This window comes from Eptesicus fuscus, chromosome 12 (genome assembly GCF_027574615.1).
Source record: "Eptesicus fuscus isolate TK198812 chromosome 12, DD_ASM_mEF_20220401, whole genome shotgun sequence".
In the NCBI taxonomy this organism is placed as follows: Eukaryota; Metazoa; Chordata; class Mammalia; order Chiroptera; family Vespertilionidae; genus Eptesicus; species Eptesicus fuscus.
Window position 1 is genome coordinate 43,875,504 of NC_072484.1, and position 27,877 is coordinate 43,903,380.

Consider the following 27,877-nt stretch of genomic DNA (forward strand, 5'->3'; position numbering starts at 1 on the left):
CTCGGCGTAGATCCCCGCGGTCAGGCGCGGCCGCGGACCCGCCCCGGGCGATGGGGGCCTGTCCCGCGGGGCTCCCCCGCCCCTGCCCAGCAAGATGGCTGCCGCGCGCCGCCCACGTGACTGTCGTGCCGGCCCCGCCTCCTTGGGGGCAGGCTGAGGGTGCGGCTGGCTCCGGGGTGTTCTCTGCTGGGCCGGGCCGGGCCGGGCCGGGCCGGGCCGGAGTGCCGAGCCCTGGGAGAACCACGCGGATGGTGTCTGGGAACTCGGGAAATTCCAGAGGCAGCCTTTTATTGCCCCGGAAGCAACCTTTTAGGCACACGTTTCTAACTTTGTAATTGCTTAGGAATCCTTCTATTTCTTACTGTCTCGGTATCCTCCATATAAATGGATACAGTAGGACTCATCTTTAAGGTTTTGTGTGGGGTTTTTTGTATTAGAGTAAGAGTGGACTAGCCCAGAATACCGTTCCTGGCTCTTTCTAGACTTGTATTCAGTGCCTAGTATGCAGTAGTCTCTCTTTAAAAAAAAAAAAAAAATCTTTTTAAACATGTTTACAGGTAGAACAGGTGTTTTATTTCGAATGCTCTATTAATTATATGCTTTCAAGTTGACCAGGCTCAGCAACTGTTTAATGACATACCATGGTTAGGATGTTAATGGCTGAGGTGATAAGTCCACAAACTTAACCACTAGAATATACTTACCAGGTCATTTTAGAAAAATGGAGGAATATTACACAAGTATATGTCTAACAGTAACATTTCTAGAGTTTTCTTGTGTGATTTGGGTGATTTTAGAGTAAATGTTATATTGGATTGTAATTAAGTGTTGGCATTGCTTTTTGGAGACTTGTGTATAAAGCTCACGTTCTTCAAAACTGTAGTGGACTGCCAGTCACTTGCATAAAAGGTCAGTGGGTAGTAGTGAAAGTATTCATTAACTGTATACTAGGAAATTTGGGTGATCTAGTTACTGATTGCGTACATAGCATAACTGAAAAGACTTGGTTTTAAAAATGGGTCCCAAACTATAAATGATCATTTTAATAGTAGTAAAAAAACAAATAATAAAACCTGCATAAATATTTTAAAAGGTAATCGTTTTGTTTTTTCATTGAAAAGAGAAAAGACAACCAAGTTTTCTCTCTCTGAATGCCTAAAGACACTCTTAATTGTTCACAAAAATGACTATTACAATTGTGGAGACTTAACTCCTATTTAGCAACACAAAGTTGAAAAAAGGATAGTGGTTAGTGGTTAATATCATTGGTATGGCCATGTTTCTCTGGAGATTGTGTTTTCAGTATCCTCAAAACTTAGTTGCTTGGCAAGTAATACTAATGTTTGAATTAAAGGTAGAAACTGATAGATCATCCTGTGTCTTAGTGTTATTTGAATTAGCACAACATATTTGAACTCACAAAAATTAAGTGGCCATGGGTCCTTCACTTAAAGAAATCAATGGCGTTACTAAAAAAGAAAACTACACATAGCATAGATTAAGTTAATTAGCTATTTGTATTTGACAGAGCAAGTATATCAACTCATTTTAATAATACAGATTATGTATTGGTAATGTTGGGGCCCAAAAAAGAAAAATTTAAAAGACTTTTATCATAAATGCCCTACTCTAAGATAACTTGAGTGTATATGTGGCAACCAGGACCAGGTGAGACAGGTCACTGACTTAAAATGAGAGGGGAGAGGTTAGTGGTTAGGTTTTCAGTTTTACTGTATTAGGCACTGAAAAGATGCTTCCTAAAAATGATTTTTAAAAAGAATAATTCTAAAGCTCACAGGTAATAAATACTGTTAATTTGTTGGCCACTGCTGGGAGATTTTACAGTGAAGAGTCTCACTGGGGCATTGAGAAGGCTTTCCTCCTACAAAAGGGATAATAGTGCTTACATTAGGATTGTTGGGATTAAATGAACAAGTACCTATAGAATAATGCCTGGCTCAGGATCTTCAATAAAGAAGATTGCTAACGAAATCATAGGTCAAAGTTAAGCCTTGTTTATAAGGTTGTAGAAGAGTGGGTACAGCATCTCACAGATTGAGAGTGGGATCAGAGCTAGGTAGCCATGTCTTTTATGAGAAATTTTAGGTTGATTTTGCTGCAGCAAAGAATAAAAGCACTTAACTTATAACTGCCTTTTGGAAAAGGCTTTTAGAATAACAGAGCTAAGTAGTGATTATTTTAGTAACAAATGGGAGCTATTGGGTATTGTGTTTTCTGTGCAATGGTTTTCTCAGGTAAGGAGAACTAGGGGAATTCACATTTATACCTCAGTAGGAGAAGAGGGTTGTGGAGATGGACAGGAAGCTAGTTCTTTTTCTGAAATATATAGATATTTTTAAAACTACCTTTGTTATATTTTGTGGGGGGCAGGGACAGGAAGTATGTTGTAGAGGCTATCAAAGGCCTTGAGTGATAGCCATGTTTAGTAGATCACTAGATTCAGAGGCTTAAATTCTGCCACTAGCTCTTTGATATTAACCAGGGCACTTAGATCCCTGTGACGTTGTCTTAGCTGTAAAATGGGGATAATAACTGCCTTTTGAGGTTGGCATGATTGAATTAATGAGATAAGGTGCAAAATAATTCAGATACTATCTGGAGTACAAGTTCTCTGTTGAGAATTATGCTCAATGCATTTTTCTTTTCCACTAAGATGTAGTCATCCAGATTGTTATATCAATTGTTTTCAGGAATGGTTGTTTTTTTCCACTCAATAAAAGTCCATACGGTGTAGTATTTTCTATATTGTTCTCTGTTACCATAACTCTAAATTGATTGGTGTTCAGGAAGGGTGGGTAATTGAAAAGGTAGTATTTGAGAGACATTTATTTGGGACAGTTATTTTTGTTAATACACTGCAAAGATCTGGTATGCTACAGATAAAAGAAGCCCAAAGGAAAAGAAAAAACAAAACCTCCCAGCATTTCTCTGAGTCACAATTCATTAAAATACATATTCTCCCCATACTAGATTTATGAATGGGAATGGAGAAAATACATGGTTTTAATTTGAATTATCATTAACTACTGTGCAACTAATCTACTTAGATTTGTATTCAGTTTTCACATTTAGCTAGAAAATGATTCTATAAAGCTATTTTGCAGTTTTGTTAAGTTACATAATTTTTGTTAGTTTATAGCACAGACTGTAACCCATCGATAATTAAGGAACATTTTTGTATCTTGTTTTATAAATGCTACATAGATGGCTGATATTTAAGCTTATTTAATATTTTTGTCCTTTCTAGAGAAATATTGAGCCAGTATATTTTTTCAAAGAGAAGCAAAAGGCCTGCACTCCCTTCAAAGCATATGAGCTTCACTTTTACAGACTATTTTTCATTACGGAGGACTGTGTGTGATAGCACTCCTTTTACTCATAGAGAATGCCTTGTCACAAAAGCCTCTTTCATCCAGTCTATGTAAACAGTCACTTTAAAAGGGAAGTGCCTAATCGGGTGTTTATGTTACAGGTGGCAGAGCTGCTGGGCACACAGTAGTCCATTTCCTTCTGTTCTTCCTATGCTCCAGGGAACATTTGATCTTTAATTCCTTTCTAAATGTCTTAGAGCATTAGAAGGGTTTTATGTTCATTCAAGAAATAATTTATTTGAGGTCAGATTAGATTTTAAAAAGGTCACTTTGGCAAGTTTAGTCTTCCCAAGTTTCAGTATAAAATAGGGATATCATGTATATACTAGAGGCCCGGTGCATGAAAATTCATGCACTGGAGGGGGGAGGTCCCTCAGCTGAGCTTGCCCCCTCTCTCAGTCTGGGAGCCCTCAGGAGCGGAAGGTGACCCGGGGATCAGGGGAAGGCAATGCCCCATCACACCTCTGCTGCTGCCACTGCCGGCAGCACAAGCCTCGGCTGGCCCTGGTTACCTGAGCTTCGGGCGGCCCTGGTGGCTGGGCAGCCACCATCGGCTGCTTGCCTGTGCCTTGGGCCGGCCCTGGGCGGCTGGGCAGCTGACATCTGAGACTTGCCTGTACCTCAGGCCGGCCCTAGGCGGCTGGGGGACTGAGGAGACTGGGGCACTCTGGAGGCAGGAGTGTGGAGCGGCTGGACCCTCCTGGGGGCAGGCCCGGCTGTGCTGTGCCTGCCGCTCCAGCTGGGCTGAGGGGACTGGGCGCTGCCATCTTGTGGGTGTGACAGTCAATTAGCATATTCCCTCCTTATTGGCTGTGGGCGCCGCCATCTTTGAGGGTGTGACAGTCATTAGCATAGTCCCTCCTTATTGGCTGTGGGCACCGCCGTCTTTGAGGGCATGGCAGTCAATTAGCATATTCCCTCCTTATTGGCTGTGGGCGCCGCCACCTTTGTGATGGCGTGAGGGTCAATTAGCATATTCCCTCTTTATTAGATATAGGATGACTGCTGTGAAGATTATCATGTATATGAAAATGCTTGTTAAACAAGATATATACTCACACATGTATCAATCTATATATCAATTGTCAACGAATGACTACAGCACAATTTGGTTGCTGTGGAAGAACAGAAATATAGAAGTTTGAAGAGAATAATAGAGGTTGGGTTCAGAGGGCCTTGAAGGTCAGATGAAAGGAATAAGTTTCCAACAGGTTGCAGTGGGAGTCAGTACAAATTTATATGTGTTTCTGCTTGCCTGTGGTATGTCTGCCTGAAATGGCCACTGTCACTTTAAACTTAATGTGTATGAAAAGAATGCATCATTGATTTAAAAAAAAACCTTCCAAAGTCATCCAGTTTTCTCAATACTACCATTATACTTCTAGACACTCTGATTTGCTTGATAACCTAAATCCTGGCTCCCCTCATGTCCTGAATCCACTCTTTCCTCATCCTTGCTGACACCATTCCCTTTTGGGACTTTATGCCTAGACTTTTATAGTTATCTTAACTGGTTCCCATCTGTTATCTATTGCATACTGCTGCCAGACACATCTTACTAAAGCAATATTATCATATTTTCTTGCAGTGATGGCTGGAGCTTGGCCACTGATAAGTCTTTGAACTCAAAATCTCTTTCTTCCACCATTTCTTCATACATCTTACCTTCCATTCAAGGCTGGCTCATCTCATGCCATCACCTTTCTTGCATAATGGTAGAACAGGAGGTTGGTAAAGAAACACAGGTGCTGGTGCTAAAGAGGGGGGACCCCAGCTTTGGTCTAGGTAGGAAACCATTACTACTCTCCCTCTGCGTTTTAGACCTTTGTAGTTTTGTGGTCCAGTGATGTATATTTTTCACCATTCTACCTGTCAACTACAGGTGGTACTGTTCAGGTTGAAATAGAAACAGCAAGGCCAGCTCGTAGGTAAAAGCTGCCACCCTTACTTCTCTTTTATACTCTACTCCCCTCTTCCCGCTAGGCTTCTTTATCAACATTCTTTTGCCGGATCTTTTCTAATTGTGCATCCTACAAGTTCAGTTCTTTAGAAAAGGCAATGACATTGACAATGTTAATATTTTTATTTGTAATAAATTTGGAGTTCCCAAAATACATAGAAAGTTATAGTGATGAGTTTCCCTCCCCCATATTGTTCCACCCATCTGGTTCCAGTCCACCCCACACACATATACACAGATAACCACTGTTCACAAATGTCACGTTAAGAACAGCTTGCATAGCTGCTATTGGAGTGGGCTGTGATAGAGAAGAGTATACACAGATTCAATAAATCATCTGGCCCTTCACCCCACATTCATTTAGCCAGGCTTTTAAGAGAATTCTGCCATATTGGCCTTGTTGAATCACCTTATCCCCGCATTTCTGGTTCAACTAAACAATAAGCTACGTAGCAAGAGCATCCACAATCATAGAATCCATATCATGCTCTTTCTGAGCTGTTGATTCATTGGTCCCCCTTCCCTCAACCTTTGTGTTAGTTTAGTTGTTTGAGCATAACTTTAATATATTTACCAGTCATGTTTCTCCTCACACCAGAACTTGCCTTTCATCAGAAGCTATAGGTGATTCAAGGCATTACTTTGGGTTGGATTGGGTTGTGCTATTTCATTGAGTAGAGATGAGAAAAACATCTGCCTTCTCTACCACATCCTCTCAATTAAAGAGACAGGCAGTAAGTAATTCTTAAATTCTCCCTAGAGAATTCCCTCTTCTTCCACCAAAAATGGATAAAATTTGACATTTCAGTAATGTTTCTGATAATGAGTCATTTTCTAACATTCAACACAAGACATTCTAGGAATCTTGCTTATTAAATAATAACATGCTTTGGTTGTAGCCCTTTAAATAAGAGAATTTGAAAGCTATAACTGTATAACCAGTTACCCCCAATTTAGTGGCTTACACCAACAACCATTTTATTATTTCTCGAAGCTCTATGGGCCAGGAATTTGGACAGGTAACTAAAGGTGAGGTCTGTTTGTCTCTGCGCCAGAATGTCTGGAGACACAACACATCTGGGGACTGGAGGTGCTTTCTCCCTCCCCACTCTCTGTGTGTTCCATCTATAGTTAGACCTTTGTTAGAGTAGAATGAGGCCTGACCTTTGTTCTCAGGGTATGTTTTCAAAGAGTCTTTTTAGGCAGTCCAGCCATTTGACTATTCCATAAACTTTCCCACATTTAAGAAATCGCACGTGTGTAATTGTGATGGATCTTAATGTGTAAAAATTAAATCTTAGTAATTTCTGGAATGAACAAGATGTGTAGCTCACTTGTGTTACTTGACATGTGGATTTGAGTTAGCCAGGAGCTCTCAGAGTTTATTAAACCAGGAGGCTTTTTCTTGGTTGCTAAATTGTGTTCTTAAAGTAACTTAAGACTTTAAAAATGTGATTTTGATTATGAAGCAAACCACTTTCTCATGGTTACTTCAATATAATATTTGTGGAGGCAACATTGTGGTAAAATATATATAACAAAGTTTTCCATTTGACCCTTTTTGATTGTATAATTTAGTGGCATTAAGTACATTCACATTCATATTGTTGTGCAACCATCACCACTGTTCATCTCCAGAACTTTTCTTTCATCCCAACAGAACCTGTATTTACTCCCCATTTCCCTTTCTCTAGCCCTATTCTACTTTCTCTATGAACTAGGTGCCTTATATAAGTGGAATCATACAATATTTATTCTCTTTGTTTCACTTAGCATAATGTCCTCAAGGTTAATCCCTGTTGTAGCATCTGTCAGAATTTTATTCCTTTTTAAGGCTAATATTTCATTTGTATACCCCTCCTCCCCCCCCCCCCCCCCCACACACACACACATTTTATCTGTTCATCCCTCGTTGGATGTTTGAGTTATTCCCGCCTTTTGGCTATTGTGAATAATGCTGCTATGAACATTGGAGTACCAGTTATATGTTCTAGTCTCAGTTCTTCTGGGTATACATCTAGAAGTGGAATTGCTGGGTCATATGGTAATTCGATGTTTAATTTTTTTTTTTTTTTTTGAGGAACTGCTGGACTGTCTTCCATAACGGCCACACTATTTTACATTCCTTACCAGCAATGGACAAGGTTCCAATTTTTCCAAATTCCTGCCTATACTTATTTTCTGGTTTTTGGATAATAGCCATCCCGATGGGCGTGAAGTGTACCTTGTGGTTTTGATATTTTTCATTTTCCTATTGAAAACTATTGGGTTTTGTATGTTTTTATTTACATTGGAAGGTGTGTGTAATTTTTAATTTATGAACCACATATAAGCATGGTAGAAAAATAGTCTATAGGAAATGGTTGACCTTGCCAACTAAACTTCTTCCAGCTAACACAGGTATTTGAGAGGATTACAGTGCTTTATTTGTATTGATTTTTAAAGTACTTTCAGTAGTGTTAGGCCAATGTGGTTTTATTACTTTGTAGTAAATGATTATATGGTTTGGGTTGGATATACATTGATTGTGTTATCATTAGAAGAATTCCTGTATCTAACTTTTAAACATCATAATGATGGAAAGTGATGAATGCCATCGTGCTAAATGTTTTAGAGATTGGATGTTGACTTAAGAGGTCTGTGTTCTTCTCATTAAGTGGTTCTTTATAGACAATCTTTATTTCCTTGGGCTTCTAGAGGAAGACAACTACTGTATAAGGCTGAAGCTTAGCTCCCCAGAGTATCGAATGTGATACTTTATTCCCAGAGAGAGAGCTGTCAACTGGCAGGCCAGGATGCATAATGAGACAGCAGAACCAAATATTTTACAATAGGATTTTTAGGAAGTTTCAGCTGTTCTGTTTGCTTCATTTCTTTATACAGTTTTAAAACATGAATGTATATTATTTATTGCAAATTTGTAAAATTGTAGTTGGTTCTTGAAACTGAGGTCATTTTGATTTGAGTAGTGTTTTAAGATTCTGAACATGAAGAGGGGGGGGATGTGGTATGAATTTTGATAACCATTTTCTTAATTTGGCTTAACCAGTGTGTTATAGTAACAGTCCACACATGATAATGCTGGAGAGCTGTGTGTACACCAGCATGCTCTGTATTCCTTCAAGCAGCAGTTCTCCTAGGAGTAAAACTCACTCCAGTTCACTGATGATTGGCTGAGCAAATTCAATTAGATTTAGAGCACCTAGTTACCGTGAGGTGATTTAACATTAGTAATAAACATTCTTGTTTAGAAAGATTTGTTTTTCTTAATGATACCTTTTGTAAAACATTTTCCCAACAAAGCATCTTGTTAGACTGCCATAAACCCAAGTAATGAATAAAAATTGCACAATAATTAATGTAAAAAATACCAATGTCCTACATAGTGGGGGATTAGTATAAGTGGGGGATTACCATCTTTTATTTGTGTTGCTTCGATTCTGGTTCACTTTGGTATAGAATTGACATCATTGGCAATTCTGAATAGTAATATGCAAGAAAAGTGGGACAGTGAGTAATTGATAGAATATTGCTGTTGAATTAAGATAAATATTGATAATTTTTTCCTTACTTCTATGACACTTTGCACCTTTCTGCCTTTACTTTGTAATCACCTATTTGATCTCTAAAAATTGCTATTAAAAGGGTTGCTACTAAAAGTACAAGACTTAAATCTGTTTTATTTTATAGAATGTACTCTTCTTAGTCAATTAACATGTGCCCCTTTTCTGATCTAGAATGACTCTGCTCATGGTGATTACGTGCAAACTAATGAGGCCAGTTTAATAGAACACGCCCCAATACCTCATGACGGACTTACTGTGGCACCTCATAGAACCCAGCGAGAAGGTATGCTGTATTTTTTGCTAACTTAAAGCATCTATAAGTGGAAAGATAGCAGAGTGCTATTTACATTGGTTCACTCTAACTCTTCTGTCTCCTTTTTGGAGTAGAGAAAGCCTGCTGGTCCTTGGTTTAGTTCAAAAGCCAGTCCTCCTACTTGTTTGAATCTGCATCTGGGCTATAGCTCCACAGCACTCGGCCCACCCTGGCATGTGCTTACTTGGCCCTGCCTTGTAGTCAGTTGTCTTCATTCTGGTTGCATGTCTTTGGAGGGCAAAGACCTTAACATATTCCCAAAGTTTTTATTATAGGGCTATATCTGTAGGATGTGCTCAGTGTCTACTGAAAAAATTAATTTTATAGAAGATCACTGTAAGAGAGAGAAGAAATTTCTTACAAGTCCATTCTTCCTGCAATAATGCAGTTTTCAAGAGGGCTGGAGATGGGGGAATGAAAAGACTTTGCTATGTGAAAAGAAATGAGTTTAGACATGCTCTTAACATTTGGGGAGTCCATTACCTGTGTTGAGGGAAACAGTGAAATGGAAAATGTAGACAGCTACCTGGCAGCCTTGGAAGAGTGAAGGATGGGCGAGAAGCATCATGCTAGTTATCACAGCTTTGAATTGACATTATTTTATCTCTTTTTAATCCAAATAATAATCCTTTTGGTGTAATACATTTTTCCTTACAGAGGAAAAATAGGTAGAAATGTTTAATGTTTAAAAAAAGTTTACATTTCTAATCAAGAATATCGAACTACTTGAATCATAAACTCTTTCACCAAGCACACTGATCATGGGAGTCACCTAAAGGGAGTTTGGTTTTACAATGAAGGTCCTTTAAAAAAAAAAATTGAAAAGACTACATCAAAATGCTAATAGTTAAGATGGTACTAGAGATAATTTCTTGTATTCTTAATATTTATTAATCCTCACCTGAGGATATTTTTTCCATTGATTTTCAAAAAGAGGGGAAGGGAGAGAAAGGGGGGGAAAGAGAGAGAGAAAAAAATATCTATGTGAGAGAGACACATCAATGGGTTGCCTCCCACACACTCCCCAACTAGGGCTGGGGATCCAACTTGCAACCCAGGTGTGTGCTCTTGACCGGGAATCGAACCCGAGACCTTTAGGTGTGTGGACCTGAGCCACACCTGCCAGGGCTGAGTAGTTAATTTTTAAGCAAATGTTTGTAATCCATGCTTTTTAGTTTTAATGTATAAAGCTTGGAGGAGGATCTCACATTATCAGCCATTCCTCACCACATACTCTTTTGTTCTCTCGTCCTGATTCTGATAGATCACGGCAGGTTTAACTTGAGATCAAGGCTGAAGACATAGCCTTGTTCCATAATGCCCTAGTTGTCCCCTATCCATAGCCCACCAGTTTGCAGAAGTAGAGCTGCTTTATATATCTGAACACAGATTAGTTCAGATGGCTTTTATTTAGTAGCATCATTCTTTACATAATTTAATAGAAAAGCTTTTGAAAGCAGCAGACCCTCCCTTTCCACTTTGGCCTGTATGATGCTGAGGGAGTTCTGAGGAGTTACAGGCTTCTCACCTGGCTTTTGAGATTTTCTTTTGTCTCCATCCTCAACATTTTTCACCCACTAAGGGGAAATTGGCCCAGAAGCAGGCCACCAAACACTATATATTTGGAAACTTGTCACAAAATTCTGGCAATGAGATCTCCTTAGTTTATTATGAATGTCTGCTTACCAGCAAATTTCTGTGTATGTTTTCTGCTTTCTCATTGCCCACCTTCCGTGATCTATAACAACCTTAATTCTTCCTGTATACTTTAGTTTCTTTGTATATTCTGCTTCATCTGATTTAACTTCTTCCTCTAAGGCAAAGCGAATCTTTCCCTCCTCTTCTCCATCTCCTGTCCCCTGGATCCAACAGTGAGCACGCTAGTCTGTTGAGTCACTTTCCTAATTTCTTCGCTAAGACCTTTATCATCTTCATTACTATCAGCCTCATTATTGTTTAAGTACGTTTTCTTTTGGATGAATCTGAAGTGCTGTTTTAGTAGTAATCTGAATAACAGTTTTGATGATTATCATCTTAAAAATAATCTTCACTGCAGGCACCTTTTATTTTTTATCTTTGGTGCTTAGCAGAGTGCTTAAATCTACTTAGACATTCAGCATGCTGAATGGATATAGGAAAAAATTACTCCATGGATGGATGGCACATTGCTATGCTTCTGGGTATTTTTTTGTTTTGTTTTGTTTTTTGCTTAATCATGATTTAAGAGCAGTAATTAAGATGAAGATAAATAGCTTAATTGTATAGCATTTATCACATTTGGTAATTGAAATGTGTGTCTAGTCTCTGTAGAACAAGTCAGCATGTTTTCTTTCTTTCAGCTGTACACATTGAGAAGATAATCTTGAAAGGAGTCCAGAGAAAAAGGGCTGACAAATATTGGGAGTACACCTTTGAAGTAAGCTACTCTCACCCACAAAAAATGCCTCATATTTTATGTTAAATAATCTTCTGGAAAGAATGAACATTGATCTTTGGAAAAACTTCTGGCAGGTTTGCTAACTTAGAAAAGTTAAACAAATGTATACCTTTATCTAAATTAAGGGGATGTACTGCTTTCAGTGTGTTCTGCATGGTTTGCCAAGTTTTTAGAAATTGTACCACCACATGAAAATTACTCTGACAATAATTATCAGAGTTTAGATTAAAGGTATAAGATATATCTTTTAAAAGTAAAAGTAAGCATTTTCACCAGTATTTTTAAAATCAGAATCACAGGCCTTGTCTTTTCCTGGCATTGTTTTTCTTGATATTTTTCTTTCTCCAGGATGATTTTATTCTCTGGCCTTTGTGGCTCTGCCTTCTTATTTCCAATTGCTCTTCTGTCATTCTGTCCTTCAAACAGCTCTAATTAACCTTAGAGCCCAACTCTGTTAGGCCCCAGGTCTCCTTTGCCTGTTCACTGTCACGTGGGTTCCTTATCCACACCTTCCTTATTCCTCCCTGCTTGGGCTTCTCTGTCTAGCCCTTTTTCCTAAGGCGGTACATGCCTTGAACCAAATGGAAAGATGCCACGTTTCTGTGCTTCCTACTTCAGTTCCTCCCCAAAGGTATTGCTTGCTAAACGTTAGCTGTACCTTTCTCATGAAGCCACTTCTGATCCTCCAACAGAATGTTTTTTCATTCATCCAAGGTACATTGCCATCACAGGTTCTTACATCTGGGTTTGTGTTTTTTCTTTCTATTTGGTTATTATCTCATGGAGAGCAGGAATCTTCATCTGCTGCCATCCCACCATATCTAACTCGCTTAGTACATTTGTTCAAAGAATTTCGGAGTCCTGGATTCTGCTTTGTGGGAGAAATATCCTCAATTTGAAAATTTCAACTCCTTATCTCCACTTTTCACTTGACAGTTTTGTAATATTTGGCATAAGCCAGTCTTTGCTGTCTTCGATCCATTTTACCAGCTTTCCTCTCTTGCTGGAGCTCTAAGAATGCTCCTTCTTTAAGGTCTGTGTCCCCTTGCTCTGGAATGATGTACCCTCAGACCGTGGCACAGCTGATGTCCCTTCAACACACAGACTGGCTCAGTTGCCCCCTTCTCTGAGGTCTTTCTTGGCACCATCTGATGGGCTTCTCCCTGCTCCTGCACCACACCATACTAATTTTCTTTGGAGCAATGACCACTGATGGGAATCATTATATAGCCATTTGTTTCATCTGTCTCCTACACTAGACTCGGACCTCAACCAGCAGCGACTTCGGCTGTCTTGTCCATTCCTGTATCCCTTTCACTGAAACAGTGTCTGACACAGTAGTTGCTCAACAGACATTTGAATAACTAAAAATCAGCTAAAAGATCTGTCAGTTAATAAGGATATTTGCTTTGGGGGTTGCTAGATAAAACTTTGTATGTGTAGTAGGTCTTTGAATAACCACATTATTTTGTTAATAAGATGCTCTGGGAACTTAACTCTTGTTTATATCAGCCTATGGTAAAATTTAAGTCGCAGAACCTATTGTTGACATTAAGTGAGGACATACTTTATTTTTAAGTGTCCGATTAATTATGATACAACTAGAGGCCTGGTGCACAAGTTTGTGCACCAGTGGGGTCCCTTGGCCTGGGCTGCGGGATTGGTCTGACACCGGCTCTCCGACATCTCCTGAGGAGTCCTGGATTGTGAGAGGGTGCAGGCCAGGCCAAGGGACACCACCGGTGCACGATCAGGGCTGGGGAGGGATGCGGGAGGTTGGCCAGCCAGGGAGGGGCCGCAGGAGGGCTGCAGGGCATGTCCAGTCCTGATCGGCCGGACACCAGCAGCAAGCTAACCTACCGGTCAGAGCATCTGCCCTCTGGTGGTCAGTGCACATCATAGTGACTGGTCAACTGTCTGCCCCCTGGTGGTCAGTGCACGTCATAGTGAGCGGTTGAGTGGCCTTACCATATCATTAGCATATTAGCAACTTTGATTGGTTGAATGGACGGACACAGCATAGTAGGCTATTATATAGGATTAGTTGATAAGCCTTAGATATTAGCATCTTTCAAGTATTTACTTAACTCAAATAATTGTAAAGTAGAAATTATTAGTGGGCCACTATTAGATCCACTGAATTAAAAGTATTCAAGAGGTACGGCAGCATAATAGATTTCACTTCTGACTCTTTGGTTACTTAGGGTCGAATCTAAGTAAGTCAGCCTTTTGGAGTTTTAGTTTCTCCATCTTTAAATGGGTCATACTTGTCCCATCCACCTTAATAGGATTTTACAGAATTGAGATAAAGTTGAAATCTCGTCATAAATCACCATAAAAATACAATATGGTATTATCAAAGAAGGGCTAGTGAGCACTGGTTATTTCTCATAAGAATGTATATTTCATAATTCCAGGAGGTAAAATTTTTCTCTTTCTTGGGGCATAGAGCTGTACTCTCAAAGCATTGTGTTAGAGTTCTGCAACTTCACTAAAGGAATGTAAGATGGTCCACTTTGTGAAAAGTTACCAAAATATGGTCACATATTTTTAAAGACAGCTTTTTTTAAAAAAAAGAAACCACAACAACATGTGATTTGAAATGAGTTACTAAAATTTTTTTGAGTAGAACATGTCAATGTGCAGTTAATTTTAATAATTTTGAAGAAATGATGACAATGCCAGATTAACTTTATATTTCTAATTGTTAATCTTAATAAAATGTAAGTAAGGCTCTGCTTTACGCATGGCTTTTTTTCCAGCCGTTTCCCTGCCTAAGAAATAACCATATAATATGTTTGTGTTGTTTTTTTAATCAGGTAAATTGGTCTGATCTTTCAGTCACAACAGTAACAAAAACCCACCAAGAACTACAGGATTTTCTACTGAAGGTAAAAGTATAGATTTTGTTGTTAAAATTATTTTTACATAATATACGGAATCCAAAAACCTTTACATCAAAATTAATTCTTGGAAATTTAAAATACATATATACAGGTTGGAGAACTCTCTATGAACATTAGCTGTAGAAAAAGTCATGTTATTCTAAACATAAGTTTTCTTACTTTATATTACGAATATAAGGAAATGAAGGGTTTTCAACATTTTTTTTTTAAATGGAATCTTATTCCTACTTTCTTGCCCAGATGTGTAATGTTGGTGGCTGGAGTACATCCTATGAAAGAGTGTGTCTGCAAAATAAGATGAGGCTTGTTTGCATTTGGTAGTGGATCTCAGACCTAACAGCTCTTCAGCTCCCTCTGTGGACTCCTTAAATATATCTCCATTTGTTCCTTTGAGTTCCAAGTCCTCCTCCACTCCCACAATGATAGATTCTCCAAAGCACTGAGAATAAGGTATAATGGGAACATCTTATAGACTTGCAGAGGTGAAAGAGATCTTAGATCATTTTGTTCAAACTCTCATCTATTTATTTTATACTAATTTTATTTTATTGAAAAGTGTGTGGGTAGAGATAAATATTAAAATAAGGGAAGACATTTAAATGGATAACCAAATAAATTACTGTTTTTCAATAAGCAAATGTTTTAAAATTTATAGTTAATCTATAATAATAAAAGAGTAATATGCTAATTAGACCAGATGTCCTTTTGGATGACCTTCTGGACGAAGCTGAGGCTGCAAGGGAAGCCGGGGTCCCGGGTGCCAGAGGGAAGCCGATGCCAGCAGCTGGGGGAAGGAAGGCCTACTCTTGCATGAATTTCGTGCATCAGGCCCTAGTGCAAAGATAAAACAGAAAGTCCAGAAGCAGAAAACATTGCCAATTGAATTACTAACTTTTAGGTAAACGTGTGACATAGTTATTGATCCAGTAGCATATGAAATTTTCAGGACAGTACTTGTCACCATAAATCTGTTCTTTCAGATCACATGGGTCTCTGTTTACTTGTAATGCTAGGAGGCTGTTTGCCTCCAGCTTGCACAGCTTTGGGCAGCACGGGAGGCACTGGTTCTGAGGAGCACATAGTTCCCTGTGTTGGCAGTGTCAGTCCCGCTTGGTGAGAACTCCTGGGAACAACTTGAATATTTCCATTTTCCTATGGCTTATTTTAAACTAACTCTAGGGTAAGGGCTGAGAACTCCACTTCAAGCTGGTGACCTAACTGCATGTAAAGATGGGCGTTATTAATTTCTAGTTGTCACAGGTCGCATGCCTGTGACATGTGAGCCTCAGACAGCATGGGGAGGAAGAGAGAGTGGTGGAAGGAGAGGTGTGTGAGCGCTGTGGTCAGTGAGCTACTTTCTCCTCAGCACCCCGGAGGAGAAGGTAGCTCCTGGCTAGCAGCTTATTGAAGAATAAGGAAGGGCAACCCCACCCCGCCCACACATGCACTTTTAAATTCTTTTCTACTTATTTGTGACTTTTCTCTCCATAGAATAAATTTATCCAAAACAGGCCTCATTTGGGTTAGAGAGCAATGTGCTTCATTTCCTTTTTTCTGTTGCCCTTTCCATGACCGAATTCTAGAGCTGAGGGTGAGTTGCAGGGGATAAACAGCTAAGACTGAAATACCCTGTAGCCCAGCACTGCCAGCTGTCAAGGCTGGCTACTTATGGAGTTAGAGTGGGACTGCTACTTCCCTGTCCCCAGTGCTGAGAGAGTACCTGATGGACCCCAGCCTGGGGCCTGGCACCTGAGCAGAGTCTCTCTCCTACTGGGTGGCCCTACGCTTCAGCTGCTATTTGTCTTGACACATTTCATTTCATCACACAACTTTTCTAAAACCTTAGTTACTTGAAAAAATACAGCTCCAAATAAGTAATTCATTCTTCAGAATCATGGTAATTAACGATCCCCCTGCTTAGGTAACATTTGAATATACTATTTTTCTAAAATAGGGCAAATGCCTTATCAAGTTATATGAAATAATCGGCAATATATTGTGAATGTGTAGAAATTAATTGTGTATTTAAAATACACTTTTAAATTTTCTATATATCATTTTTATTTTTTACATTCCTTTTAAAGTCTACAAAAGTTAAGAGCAAAAGCTGTTCTTTTGACAGCCTGTAATTCTAACTTGTATAGTTGCTGTTTAACCAAACGTCTAGTTTGCTGTAATGTGGAAGAGTGGGTTTGAGGCCAGTGCTTTCACATTCTTTTTCCCATAAATTGTGTCCTCCCAGCCACCTTTACCTGCCTCTCCTTAGCACCTGACACCCTGTCTAGTATTTCTCTGGACCAAGTGGTTTCTGCTACCACTGTTGTGCCCACACTGCCGAAACAGTACCTAGGACAGGGGTGGAGTTTGAATATTTGCTGACTGAATGACTGAACAAGGAGTCACAAAAAATTGTGATGAGGTCTTATAGGTGGTTATCCACTAGGCCTCAGTGTTTTTAAAGAACAGCTTTAAACGAGGTGTAAACCTCCCGGCACTCTGAGCGTATGCTGTGCTGAGGCCCATCCAGGACGCCGGAGGTGGGAGGCTAGGTGTGCAGGAACCAAGACCAAGAGGTAAGAAAATCCAAAATAGTGACTAGTATAGAAGAGACATGATTGAAAGCTATATTTTTAGAAAATATGCCTTCTTCTAGGACTGAAAATAGTCTCTGAAAATTAAAGATAAAAAACACTTGAAAATAGATCAGTTTATAAATACTGTTGACTGCACATCCACACTGCCCAATCATATGAGTAGTTGAAAATGGATGTACTAGAAGAGCATTCAGCCATTGGTTCTTTCAGATCACATGGAAAAAGACTTCTCCATGAAGCTAATTTCTTTGGCTGCGTATGCACATCCAGGAGAAATCATATTTAAAATGGGGGTAATATATGACTAGTGTCCTAAATCTATTAAGACAATAATATAAAAATTAAATATTGAAATGAATAGTAATTTCTTTGGAAAATATGTAGATTCAGAACTTATTTCTTCCTGTTAGTGGTGTGTGTGGGATGCCAACAGAGCCTTCAACCTTAACAGGTTAATTAAATGAACGAGAAAGAACTTCATTCTTACATAGCATCTTGCTTCCACAGTCTCACTGTGCCTAAAATGAATAATACTTTTTGCTACCTTTGAATTTTCCATTTCTGAATTGTTGACTCAGAATTCTGATTTGTCAGGAGAATACTTACTTTGGGTTCTGGTTCTACAATTAAAATCAATATGTAAACTGACCATTTGTATAGATTGTTCTATTCCTGGGGCTCCTTGGAGAGTGTTAATGGTTCTATCCTTAATTTTAGGGAAAGTGCCAATAATTCAAGAGTACCTAGGAAAGACTAGTTATCAAAAGTCAAATTTGAAACCTTGAATTCTTGAAAGACTTGGAAAGTTAGTTTTGTATAGAATTACTTTATTAAGAACTTTTCAAAGTAAAGTAGTTACTAAATATATTGTCTTAAAATTTTGTTTTTAACTTAAAAATTTTCTTGGCCAAGTGATGATTTTGTGTGTGATTTCCAGTGCTCTGAGGGTACCTCCATCACGTTGAGGAAAAGATTACTAAACCTCTAATTAGTGGGGTTTTGTTTTTTTTTTAATGTTAGTTAGATTAAGAGTTTTTACCCCATTTTTCATACCCAGTTCTTTATTTGGTGTCTAGCATAGGTAATCTGACATTGTCTGCGATTCAGGGTAAAAGGAGGCACAAAAGTGGTAACTAAAGGCAGAGATAACACTTTTCAGAATACTATTTGAGGATAAAAATAATACTAGCTTCACTATGCAAAATATTCCCTTTAACTGAAGAAGTTCGGTGTGGGTGAGACTTCACTGTGGTGTGAGGTATTTGCACGTGTGTTCCAGAAGCTTGTTGAATGCTGCTGGGTGACCATGCTCCCTGGGAAGCCCCTAGGTGTGTTTGGAGGGCAGATGGTGGGTCTCCTAGTGGAAGAACCTATGCTGCTTCAGTATGGGCCCCCCACCCCCGTGTGAAGATTTAGAAAAGGAACTGCTTTGGGGTGGTTCTTGAGCAGGTGGCATTTATTTGCCTCTGTGCCTGGGTTTACCAAGCAGGTGAGAAACTTAACCCTGACCATGCTCTTTTTATTTTCCAGCTTCCCAAGGAACTGTCTTCAGAGACTTTTGACAAGACCATCCTGAGAGCCCTGAATCAGGGGTCACTGAAGCGGGACGAACGGCGACATCCTGATCTGGAGCCCATCTTAAGGTAATAGTTCGCTGGACACTGCACTCAGTGTCACAGACGGCGTCACCGCTGTCCGGAGGACTTGGGGGCAGATCACAGAGTCTTTCTCTGGAGCACTTTTTAACATGGTCATCTTATCCTTATGTTGTTTAGGTCTTGACTCACAGTAAGACACCAAACTAATTCTTTTATCATTTGTTCTCTTCACCTCTCTGAAATCAGAAATGATTGTTTCTAAAATATGCAAATATTCAGTGAAACCTCTTTGTTCCCCAGAGGGGGAATCATTTTTTAATTTATTTGTATGGCTAGCTTGTGATCTCAACACCATTAAGATCTTAGACCAGGCGTCCTCAAACTACGGCCCGCGGGCCACATGCGGGTGTTTTTGCCGTTTTGTTTTTTTACTTCAAAATAAGATATGTGCAGTGTGCATAGGAATTTGTTCATAGTTTTTTTTTAAACTATAGTCCGGCCCTCCAACGGTCTGAGGGACAGTGAACTGGCCCCCTGTTGAAAAAGTTTGAGGACCCCTGTGTTAGACACTTCATTCTCAGTTTGTGAATTTTAGATTAGTATCATTTGTCGTTTAAGAAATACAGAAGTTACAATGGATAGGGGACAGTGCAAATGAGAAATAGGAAATGGTTTTATAAGTGAAGTAGAGACAGGTTGGTACAGCCCACCCTGCATTCAGTCTGTACACTGATTTCAGGCCTGGGCCTGTCCGTACCTCAGGTGTGGTTCCCATAGTGGATTTGCAATTAGTGTGTGCAGGTGGGATTTGGGCTGTCTCTTGGAACTCAAGCCTTGAATCAAAGGTGTGCCTGCTTATGGTTTTGACCAACTGGTTTGTAAATGTAAATGGAGAATCCACTGACTCTGAATTTTAATCCCCAATTTTAGGCAATGTGTTCAGACCTGGAAATTTAGATTAGCTCCTTACTTCATATCTCAATTTTTCTTCCGTTTATTTCCTTTATTTGTCTTCCTGTTGAGTATTTGCTTCCACATTTTGAGTGCCAAGAAGCAAGTTTGCTTTATGTATAAGGCAACTTTGGCCCATAAGGGTCATAGATTGGTGTGGAACTTAATGACTTTATAAACTGAATGATAGGTCAAAAACCTTGGGAAAGAGTTAAGAATTAAAATTTTAAGGGAACATTTAAAGTGTTCAAAAACAATGGAAGGGGATTTGTACATTAAGCAGCAGGGTGACAGTTTAATTTACATATATTTTTGAGTGTCATAACCTTGAAGAATTGGTAGTATTGCCTATGAGGAAATTGAAGCTGAAAGGCTTGTTTAGGGTAATTCAGCTTTTCAGTAGTTGAGCTGGTGTTCAGATCAGTAAGTAAACATTCCGTTAGACTGTGCTGTAACTTTGCCCCTTTTTGTAGGGTTCCTTTTGTAGGGAAGACCTCCAGTTGGAATATTTTAATTGTACTAATAAAATATGAGGAATTCTGGTTTTCAAAGATAACAGCCTAGAGTCATGGTGTGATACACATTGGAGTGAATCATTGCTTAGTCATGCCTTGGGAGGTAGTAGTAATGCTTGGAACTGACCTGACCACTATGCTCCATAGTCTCCCTGACTCTTAGCGTCCCAGACTTCCCACCTCCTGTGTTCAGAGTGTAGGAAGGGTTTTTTTCATGGTACACCAAATGGTGAAAAGTCACACCTATGAGAACTGTACTTTTTCTGAGCAGAAAGGCTGGCCCACTTGGGCAAAAGGCTGAAGTAGTATACACCTTTTGCCAGAATTGAAACCTTACCATTAGATTATACAAAATTAAAAATAAGCCTATTTATTAGATTCTTGCAAATAAGTTTTGTTAACTTTTATTCAGTTCCTCCTGTGGGAAATACATTAGAAAATAATATTCATTTTCTTAGGAAAACAATTTATTTTTTTATACCTGAATTAAACTGACACTTATGTTTGCTTTACAGTCTAAACTGTGACTTTTGTTTCTTTATATTAGATGAAATTAACAAATCTTCTTTCTTTTTATATGCAGGCAGCTATTTTCAACCTCATCACAAGCTTTTCTCCAGAGTCAGAAAGTCCACAGCTTTTTTCAATCCAGATCCTCAGACCCTCGACACAGCCTCAGTAAGCATCCTGCTCCTCTGCAGAAATCTGATGTTTTCCTGCTTGGGTTTCCTGCTTCACCATGCCGTCTTGTATGGGGTGGTCATTTCAGTTAAAGTCAAGGAATAGTAGCTTACAATTAAGAAACATTGGTAGATATAAGTGAATTTTATGCTGCAGTTTTAAAGAAAATAATGTGTAAAAGCTACGGTCACAAAACAAACTGATTCCAAGGCCAGGGACAAGTCTCTTGAATTCATGGACATACAGGATCACCAGGTTCCTTACAGACCTTGCCACAGTGCTGGTTGCTTGCTGTATAACATACTCTTATACTCCACATTTCCCCCTTGGTCCCCTACTCCCATGATGAACTCCCAGCCTCCCAGGCTGCAAACCTCAGCCTACTCTTTTCATTTTTCCTCTTCCTATGCAGTCATTTAAAGGCCAAGCCACACCAGACAAAGGACACCTTCTTTTTCACCCTCTCCTTACCAAGCTCATTGTTGTCAGTGAGGCTTTTTTTTTTTTTCTTTCTTTCATGAAGGGACTATACAAAGCCTAGCTCTTCTCTTTTTTTTTTTTTTTTCCCACCGCCCCTCGCCCCCCCCCTCCCGCCTCCTAGCTCTTCTCTTATATTCTAATTTCTCACTGTACTTTAACCTATCTCAGGATTATCTCAGAGATCAAATTGTTAATTCCCTATTCAAAACCTTGAAAGTTGGAAGGCTGGGCAGTCACTCAATACACCTGCCATTTCCTGTCCAAGTGTTCTGGCTCATTCTGCACTCAAACTTAATATGCTTCTTTTGTCATAGCCTGTTAAAGTCACACCTATTTTAAGACCCAACTGAAATACTACCTCATGAAGTTTCTAGTTTTTTTCTTATGTTCCTGTAGTTTGATTTTGCCCTTATGTTTCAGCATTTATCACAGTCTGCTTTGTGTTTAGTTTTATACACATCTATCTCAGCTACCTTTTAAAAATAATATTTTGCCAGTAACATTTTTGTGTGCTTTAGAAGAATTTCTGCTAATTTTAAGCTCATCCACTATAGCAAGTAGCTGAGTTGTGTTTTCTTAATCTTCTGTTTTCAAAAATGTCATATTTTCCTATATTTAAAGGGGAAAGAAAATACATGTTTTCTCAATTTTAGGTGGGAAAGAGGTAAAAGAATAATATGATTGGATATTATAACATATGGGTTAACTTTTAAAGTTTTGAATCATCTGTGTGTGTATATGTATGCCTTAAATATTTTAAACAGATAAGTAGCAATTAGAATTAATGACTCTTCTTTACTACTAGACTAAGAGAAGATGAACAACTCCATGGTTAAATTTACATCTGAATAGTGACAATAGCTTTTAAAAAAAAAATAAAAAAATATATATATATATATATTTTTCTTTTATTGATATCAGAGAGGAAGGGATAGAGAGAGAGAGAGAGTGAGAGAGAGAGAGAGACAGAGAGAGAGAGAGAGAGAGAGAGACAGAAACATCAATGATGAGAGAATCATTTATCGACTGCCTCCTGCACGCCCCCTACTGGGGATCCAGCCGGAAATCCAGCATGTGTCCTTGACCCTGGGACCCTTCAGTCCACATGCTGATGCTCTTATCCACTGAGCCAAACAAGCTAGGGTGACAATAGCTTTTTAAAAAGAGAATCCTGGTCATTCTAGAGTGTTTAGATTTAACAATCAGTGCTTTCTCCTTACACCAAGTTTAAGTACTTCTTATTGACTACTTACCTATAAATCATGCCTAATTAGTTCTAAAAAGGCATTGGTGCACAAAATTAAACTTTTAATTCAGGTTTTAATAGGCTGCCCAGGAAAACTTACCCAAGTGAGTAGTATATACATAAATGAAAGAAAACTCATCTTGAGAGCTTAGCAGTATTTAAAGGACATGAGCATTTAAATGAATGCTAAAGAAGCTGCTAGATCTTGTTTTAAGATGTCAAGTTGTGAAAATAATGTCTTAAAGTACACATTTTGAGATTATGGACAATCTGGTCAGGATGTCGAAGCTGTTTCACCAAAGAACATGTTACTCTCAAAGTTCATTTACCCTCGCTCTTTTGAAAAATAACAGCTCTATCTTTTTTTTCCCCTGTGGGAGAGAGAGCAATTCCACATCCTGACAACTGAGAAAACAAATATTAAATTCCTAAATGACTTCAAATGTTGAACTCTGGAATCCTGCTGGATTTTCTGTATTTAAAAGGAGAACTAATCCATTGCTCTAACAGTGTTTTCTGTGGGTCAGTGCTGGTCCACAAATGGTTGTCACTGGTCTGTGATAAAAGAATGAAACTGAGAGTAGACACCTACTCTTTTGATATTGCCACAACATTATTACTGTATTTTATAAAAGTAATGACCCACAACAAATTAGACATTGAAAAAAGTTTCATAACACTACAAATGTTTGAGAAGCACTTGAGCATTCGGGGTGGGGGTGGGATGGGGGACTGACAGATGTCAAGCATCTGCTTCAGTCCTGTGGTTTTTATGAGGAGACCTGTCTCCACAAATCAGGGTCCCCACTCCTGCCCAGTGCTGTGTCATTTTATTTCTTAAAGGTCCTATGTGGTAGAAATGTTCTCTGTTACTAACTCCACTCTAGCCTTCCCTGGGCGAAAAATAATCATTATATTTGTTTTCTTTGTCATAATTTTCCTAAAAAGTTAATGGTATTAATTACTTCCTACAGATAATTTACAACCTTCTCTGAAGACTTCCAAGATATTAGAACACTTAAAAGAAGACAGCTCAGAAGCTTCAAGTCAGGAAGAAGGTAAATGTCGATTTACTGGAATAAGTCCTTCTGCCTGGTTTTAGAACAGGGATAGGCAAACAGACCATTAAAACAGGTTAAGGAGCTGAGAAACAGACATAGGGAAACTTGGAATGTGACAGGTAGAATTACAAATAAGTGGGGAAAGAATACACTATCCAGTAAATGATGTTGGCTAGCTTTCCAATAAAAAATCCTATCCTATATAATAAAAGCCTGTGTGGTCGTGACACCCTCATGCCATGATGCCCTCACGCCATAACAACCCATCACCAGAAGGCTATGTGCACAGCAGGCACATGGGTGGGCGGGGACTTGATGCTATGTGCGTGTCGCGGAGGCGGGTCCCACGGCTCTGCATGCTGAGGCCTTGGGTCCTGCGGCTCTATGCACCGAGGCCTGGGGTCCCGCGGGCACCGGCGGGGGCTTGACACTGCGAGACCCCCCCCCACCCGCCCCCGAGTGCATGAATTTCGTGCACCACGTCTCTAGTATATATATAATTAGATGTGAATGACAAATTAAATATAACATATAAACTTAATGTAATATGTAAAATATAAAACTTAAACATTTAAACATTAATATCTGGGATAAGAAGGCTTTCTTGACAAGATGAAGCATGACCTGCCTGCCCGGTGTGGTTTAGTGGTTGAGCACTGACCTATGAACTAGGAGGTCACAGTTCAATTTTCAGTCAAGGCACATGCCTGAGTTGCCAGCTCAATCCCCAGTAGGGGGGCATGCAGGAGGCAGCCAATCAATGATCCTCTCTCATCATTGATGTTTCTGTCTTTTTCTCCCTCTCCCTTCCTCTAATCAATACAAATATATTAAAAAAATAATACAATATACAGATGATATATTATAAAATTGTACACCTGAAAACTATATAATTTTATTAACCAATGTTACCCCAGTAAATTCAATAAAAATAAATAAAATCGGTAGACTGCTTGACCAGTCGCTATGATGTGCACTGACCACCAAGGGGCAGATGCTCCAACTGGTAGGTTAGCTTGCTGCTGGGGTCTGGGTGAGAGGGCCAGACATGTCCCGGAGAACTCATACAGTCCCTCCCTGGCTGGCTGGCCTCCATAGGCCCCGATTGGGACTGGGCGAGACAGCCCCAATTGCCAGCTAGGCCGAGGGACCCCACCCGTGCATGAATTCATGCACCGGGCCTCTAGTTTTAAAAATAAAAACAATGAGATATCCTTTCACATTCTTTGGATTGGCAAACATTTTTTATCTGACATCAAGGATATGAAGTAATGGGAATTCTCATCTGCTGATGGGAATATAAATTGTCACAACTATTTTGGACAGAAATTTGACATTGTGTAGTGAACTTAGAGGTAATTAATTTTATGCTACTGCCCGGCCATTTTATTTCTGTGAAAATTGTCCATGTGTCAGGGGACAGGGATTAAGGTTCTCAAGGTACCATTATGTGTACTAGCAAATGGATATTAACACAAATGCTTTAAATGTTAATAAAGTTATAAGTAAATTGTGACATATTCATATTCATGCTAGATGGCATTTAACATAATTATAGTATATTCAAACATGTAACACCACTGAAGGTGTTTGTGAATACATATATGGGTAGTTGAAATAAAAACCGTCACTGAAATATTTTCACTAGTTCACCTCGGTAGAGAGAGGGAGTTGAATGGAAGAGGGCCTTCAGTTGCTTCTGTGATATTTTGTTTCTTAATAAAAAGAGACATAGAGACATCTGGGAGGTGGGTACATGGGTGTGTGTTATATTAATAGATGTATATTTTTAATACTTGAGGCACTTCACTTTTTTGTTTAAAAAAAGGAGCTTAAAATTGAATGTTATAGTTTTGCAGTGGCATGCTCCTAGTAAATGTTCATAGTTTTGGAGGGTAGTTAAGGAAATTCAGTCACTTATTGTATCTTTTGAAAAATTTATTCTTTAAGGAATTTTCTCTGAAAAGCACTCTGCAAGGTCTGTCAGCAATATTAATAGTCACATAAATTAGTTGCATGATCCTGTTGGAGTTTTGCAGAAGCCTTTAGTATAACAAATTTTCTTTCCTCCACTCTAGATGTATTACAGCACACCATAATCCATAAGAAACACACCGGGAAGAGTCCCACAATGAAGTAAGTATCTAATTCCTAAAAGGAGAGATGTCTGTGCATTTTAAATCAGTATCTCATTTACTTTAATTACTGATAAGTAGTTGGCTATAATTCTACCATGTTATTATTTGCTTATTTGTTGTATATTTTCTCTTGTTTTCTCTTTTCCTCCTTTTTTTTTTAAATTCTTTTTACTTTATTAGCCTTGATCATTATACATTGTCTTTTGATTATTCTAGTGGTTGGTTATCCTGGAGATTATATTGTACATCTTTAACTTATAAAGATGTGATATTCGTTATACTTGTACCACATACCATGTGAAGATCTCCAGTTACTTCACTTATCTTCTCCCAACTTACAAACTATAGCAGTCATGTATTTTAATTCTGTCTATATTTTAAACCTCATGAAACCTTTTTTTATTAATTTAGCATTGACCATTCCATTGTTCTTCATTCCTTCCTGTGTGTCTGGTTACCCATCAATGTTCATTTTCCATCTAACTGAAGAAACCTTGAGTTATTTCCTATAATCATATCTGCCAGTGATGAACTCACTTTGTTTTTATCTATAAAAATATTTATTTTGCCTTTATTTTTGATGTACATTTTTCCTGGGTATAAAATTCTAGGTTGGCAATTATTTTCTGTTAGCATTTGAAACTCTACAGGCATACCTCATTTTATTGCACTTCACAGAAATTGTGTCATGTACAAATTGAAGGTAAGACCCTCCACCAGCATAAAGATTTTAGCTTGCTGAAGGCTCAGGTGGTGGTTAGCATTTTTTAACAATAAAGTATTTTTTAATTAAGGATGTACATTGTGTTTTTATACATAATGCTATTTATTGCACACTTAATAGACTACAGTATAGTGTAAACATAACTTTTATATGCACTGGGGAACCAAAAAATTTGTGTGACCTGTTTTATTGTGATATTTGCTTTATGGCTGTGGTCTGGAACCAACAATATCTCCGAGGTATACCTTTAGTTTTACTGTCTTCCAATCTAATGCCTTTGGTCCCTTACATTATATCTCCTCAGCCCAGCTCTGATTTCTTCTGCAAATTACATAAAATCAGTCATTTATATTATTTCTGACTCCCCTCACATTACTATTGTCCCACCACAAGCGTACCACAAGAGTTTCCACCTTCTGCCTCAGGGCTTTTGCAGATTCTTTGGGCCTTGCTTGCCCTCAAGAGGTACAAGTTAATTTGCCTGGGGGGCAGGATCAGTTCTCAACTGATGGGGGAGCTCCAGCTTCCTGTCCTTTGGGTAGATAACTCTGAGAGGTCGCAGCTGGTTTAAGTTGCTGTTGCTTAGAGTGGCACCCTCAGTAATGGACCCCTCACATTGGTTTTTCTTCCTCTCCTACTTCATTCACCCATTCCTTGATCCTGTTTCCTGGGATCACCCCCCAGATTAACTATGACATTTCAGATTCTGTTTTTAGGGGAAACTCAAATTTAAGACAGCTGGCATCCATTGTTTAATCTTATAGTTGCTCTTTGGAAGTTAGTGTGCATTTTCAAGCTCTTTGTAGATTTTTATCATTGTCTGGTTTTCAGTAGTTTTCCTACAATATGTTTGTAGCTTTTTTTGAATGAATTCTGCTTCTTGAGTCTGAAGCTTGATACTTTTTGGTTTTAGAGAAGTCCGAGCCATTATCTCTTCAGATATTACTTCTGCCCTATTCTCTTCCTCGCTCTTCTAAGACTTGGAGTACCTATGTTAGACTTTTCATCATGTCCCACATCTCTTAAACTTTTTTTGCATTTTCCATATTTTTTCTCTCTCAGTGCTCCTGTCTATTTTCTTCTGACTATATTTCCTTTAAACTGATTTTTTTTCATCTATCTATCCATTCATTTCTTAAACTTATTTCATTTTACAGTTCTAGAATTTAAATTTGGTTCTTTCTTTTTAATACATTTTTATTGATTTCAGAGAGTAAAGGAGAGGGAGAGAGAGATGGAAACATCAATGATGAGAGAGGACCATGGATTGGCTGCCTCCTGCATGCCCCGACCTGGAATCGAACACTGACCTCCT

The 27,877-nt window shown here is 38.8% G+C and overlaps 1 protein-coding gene across 1 annotated transcript in view; it reads left to right on the forward strand.

Annotated features, from left to right (window-relative positions):
* ZCCHC2 (zinc finger CCHC-type containing 2) overlaps positions 1 to 27,877 on the forward strand; it is a 47,248-nt gene that overhangs the window by 3,495 nt on the left and 15,876 nt on the right. The window contains exons 2-8 of the mRNA XM_054723641.1: positions 9,090 to 9,201; positions 11,571 to 11,647; positions 14,488 to 14,559; positions 18,699 to 18,811; positions 20,816 to 20,910; positions 23,614 to 23,697; positions 25,779 to 25,836. Of these exons, the coding sequence (XP_054579616.1) occupies positions 9,090 to 9,201; positions 11,571 to 11,647; positions 14,488 to 14,559; positions 18,699 to 18,811; positions 20,816 to 20,910; positions 23,614 to 23,697; positions 25,779 to 25,836 (611 nt within the window). The remainder of the gene's footprint in view (positions 1 to 9,089; positions 9,202 to 11,570; positions 11,648 to 14,487; positions 14,560 to 18,698; positions 18,812 to 20,815; positions 20,911 to 23,613; positions 23,698 to 25,778; positions 25,837 to 27,877) is intronic.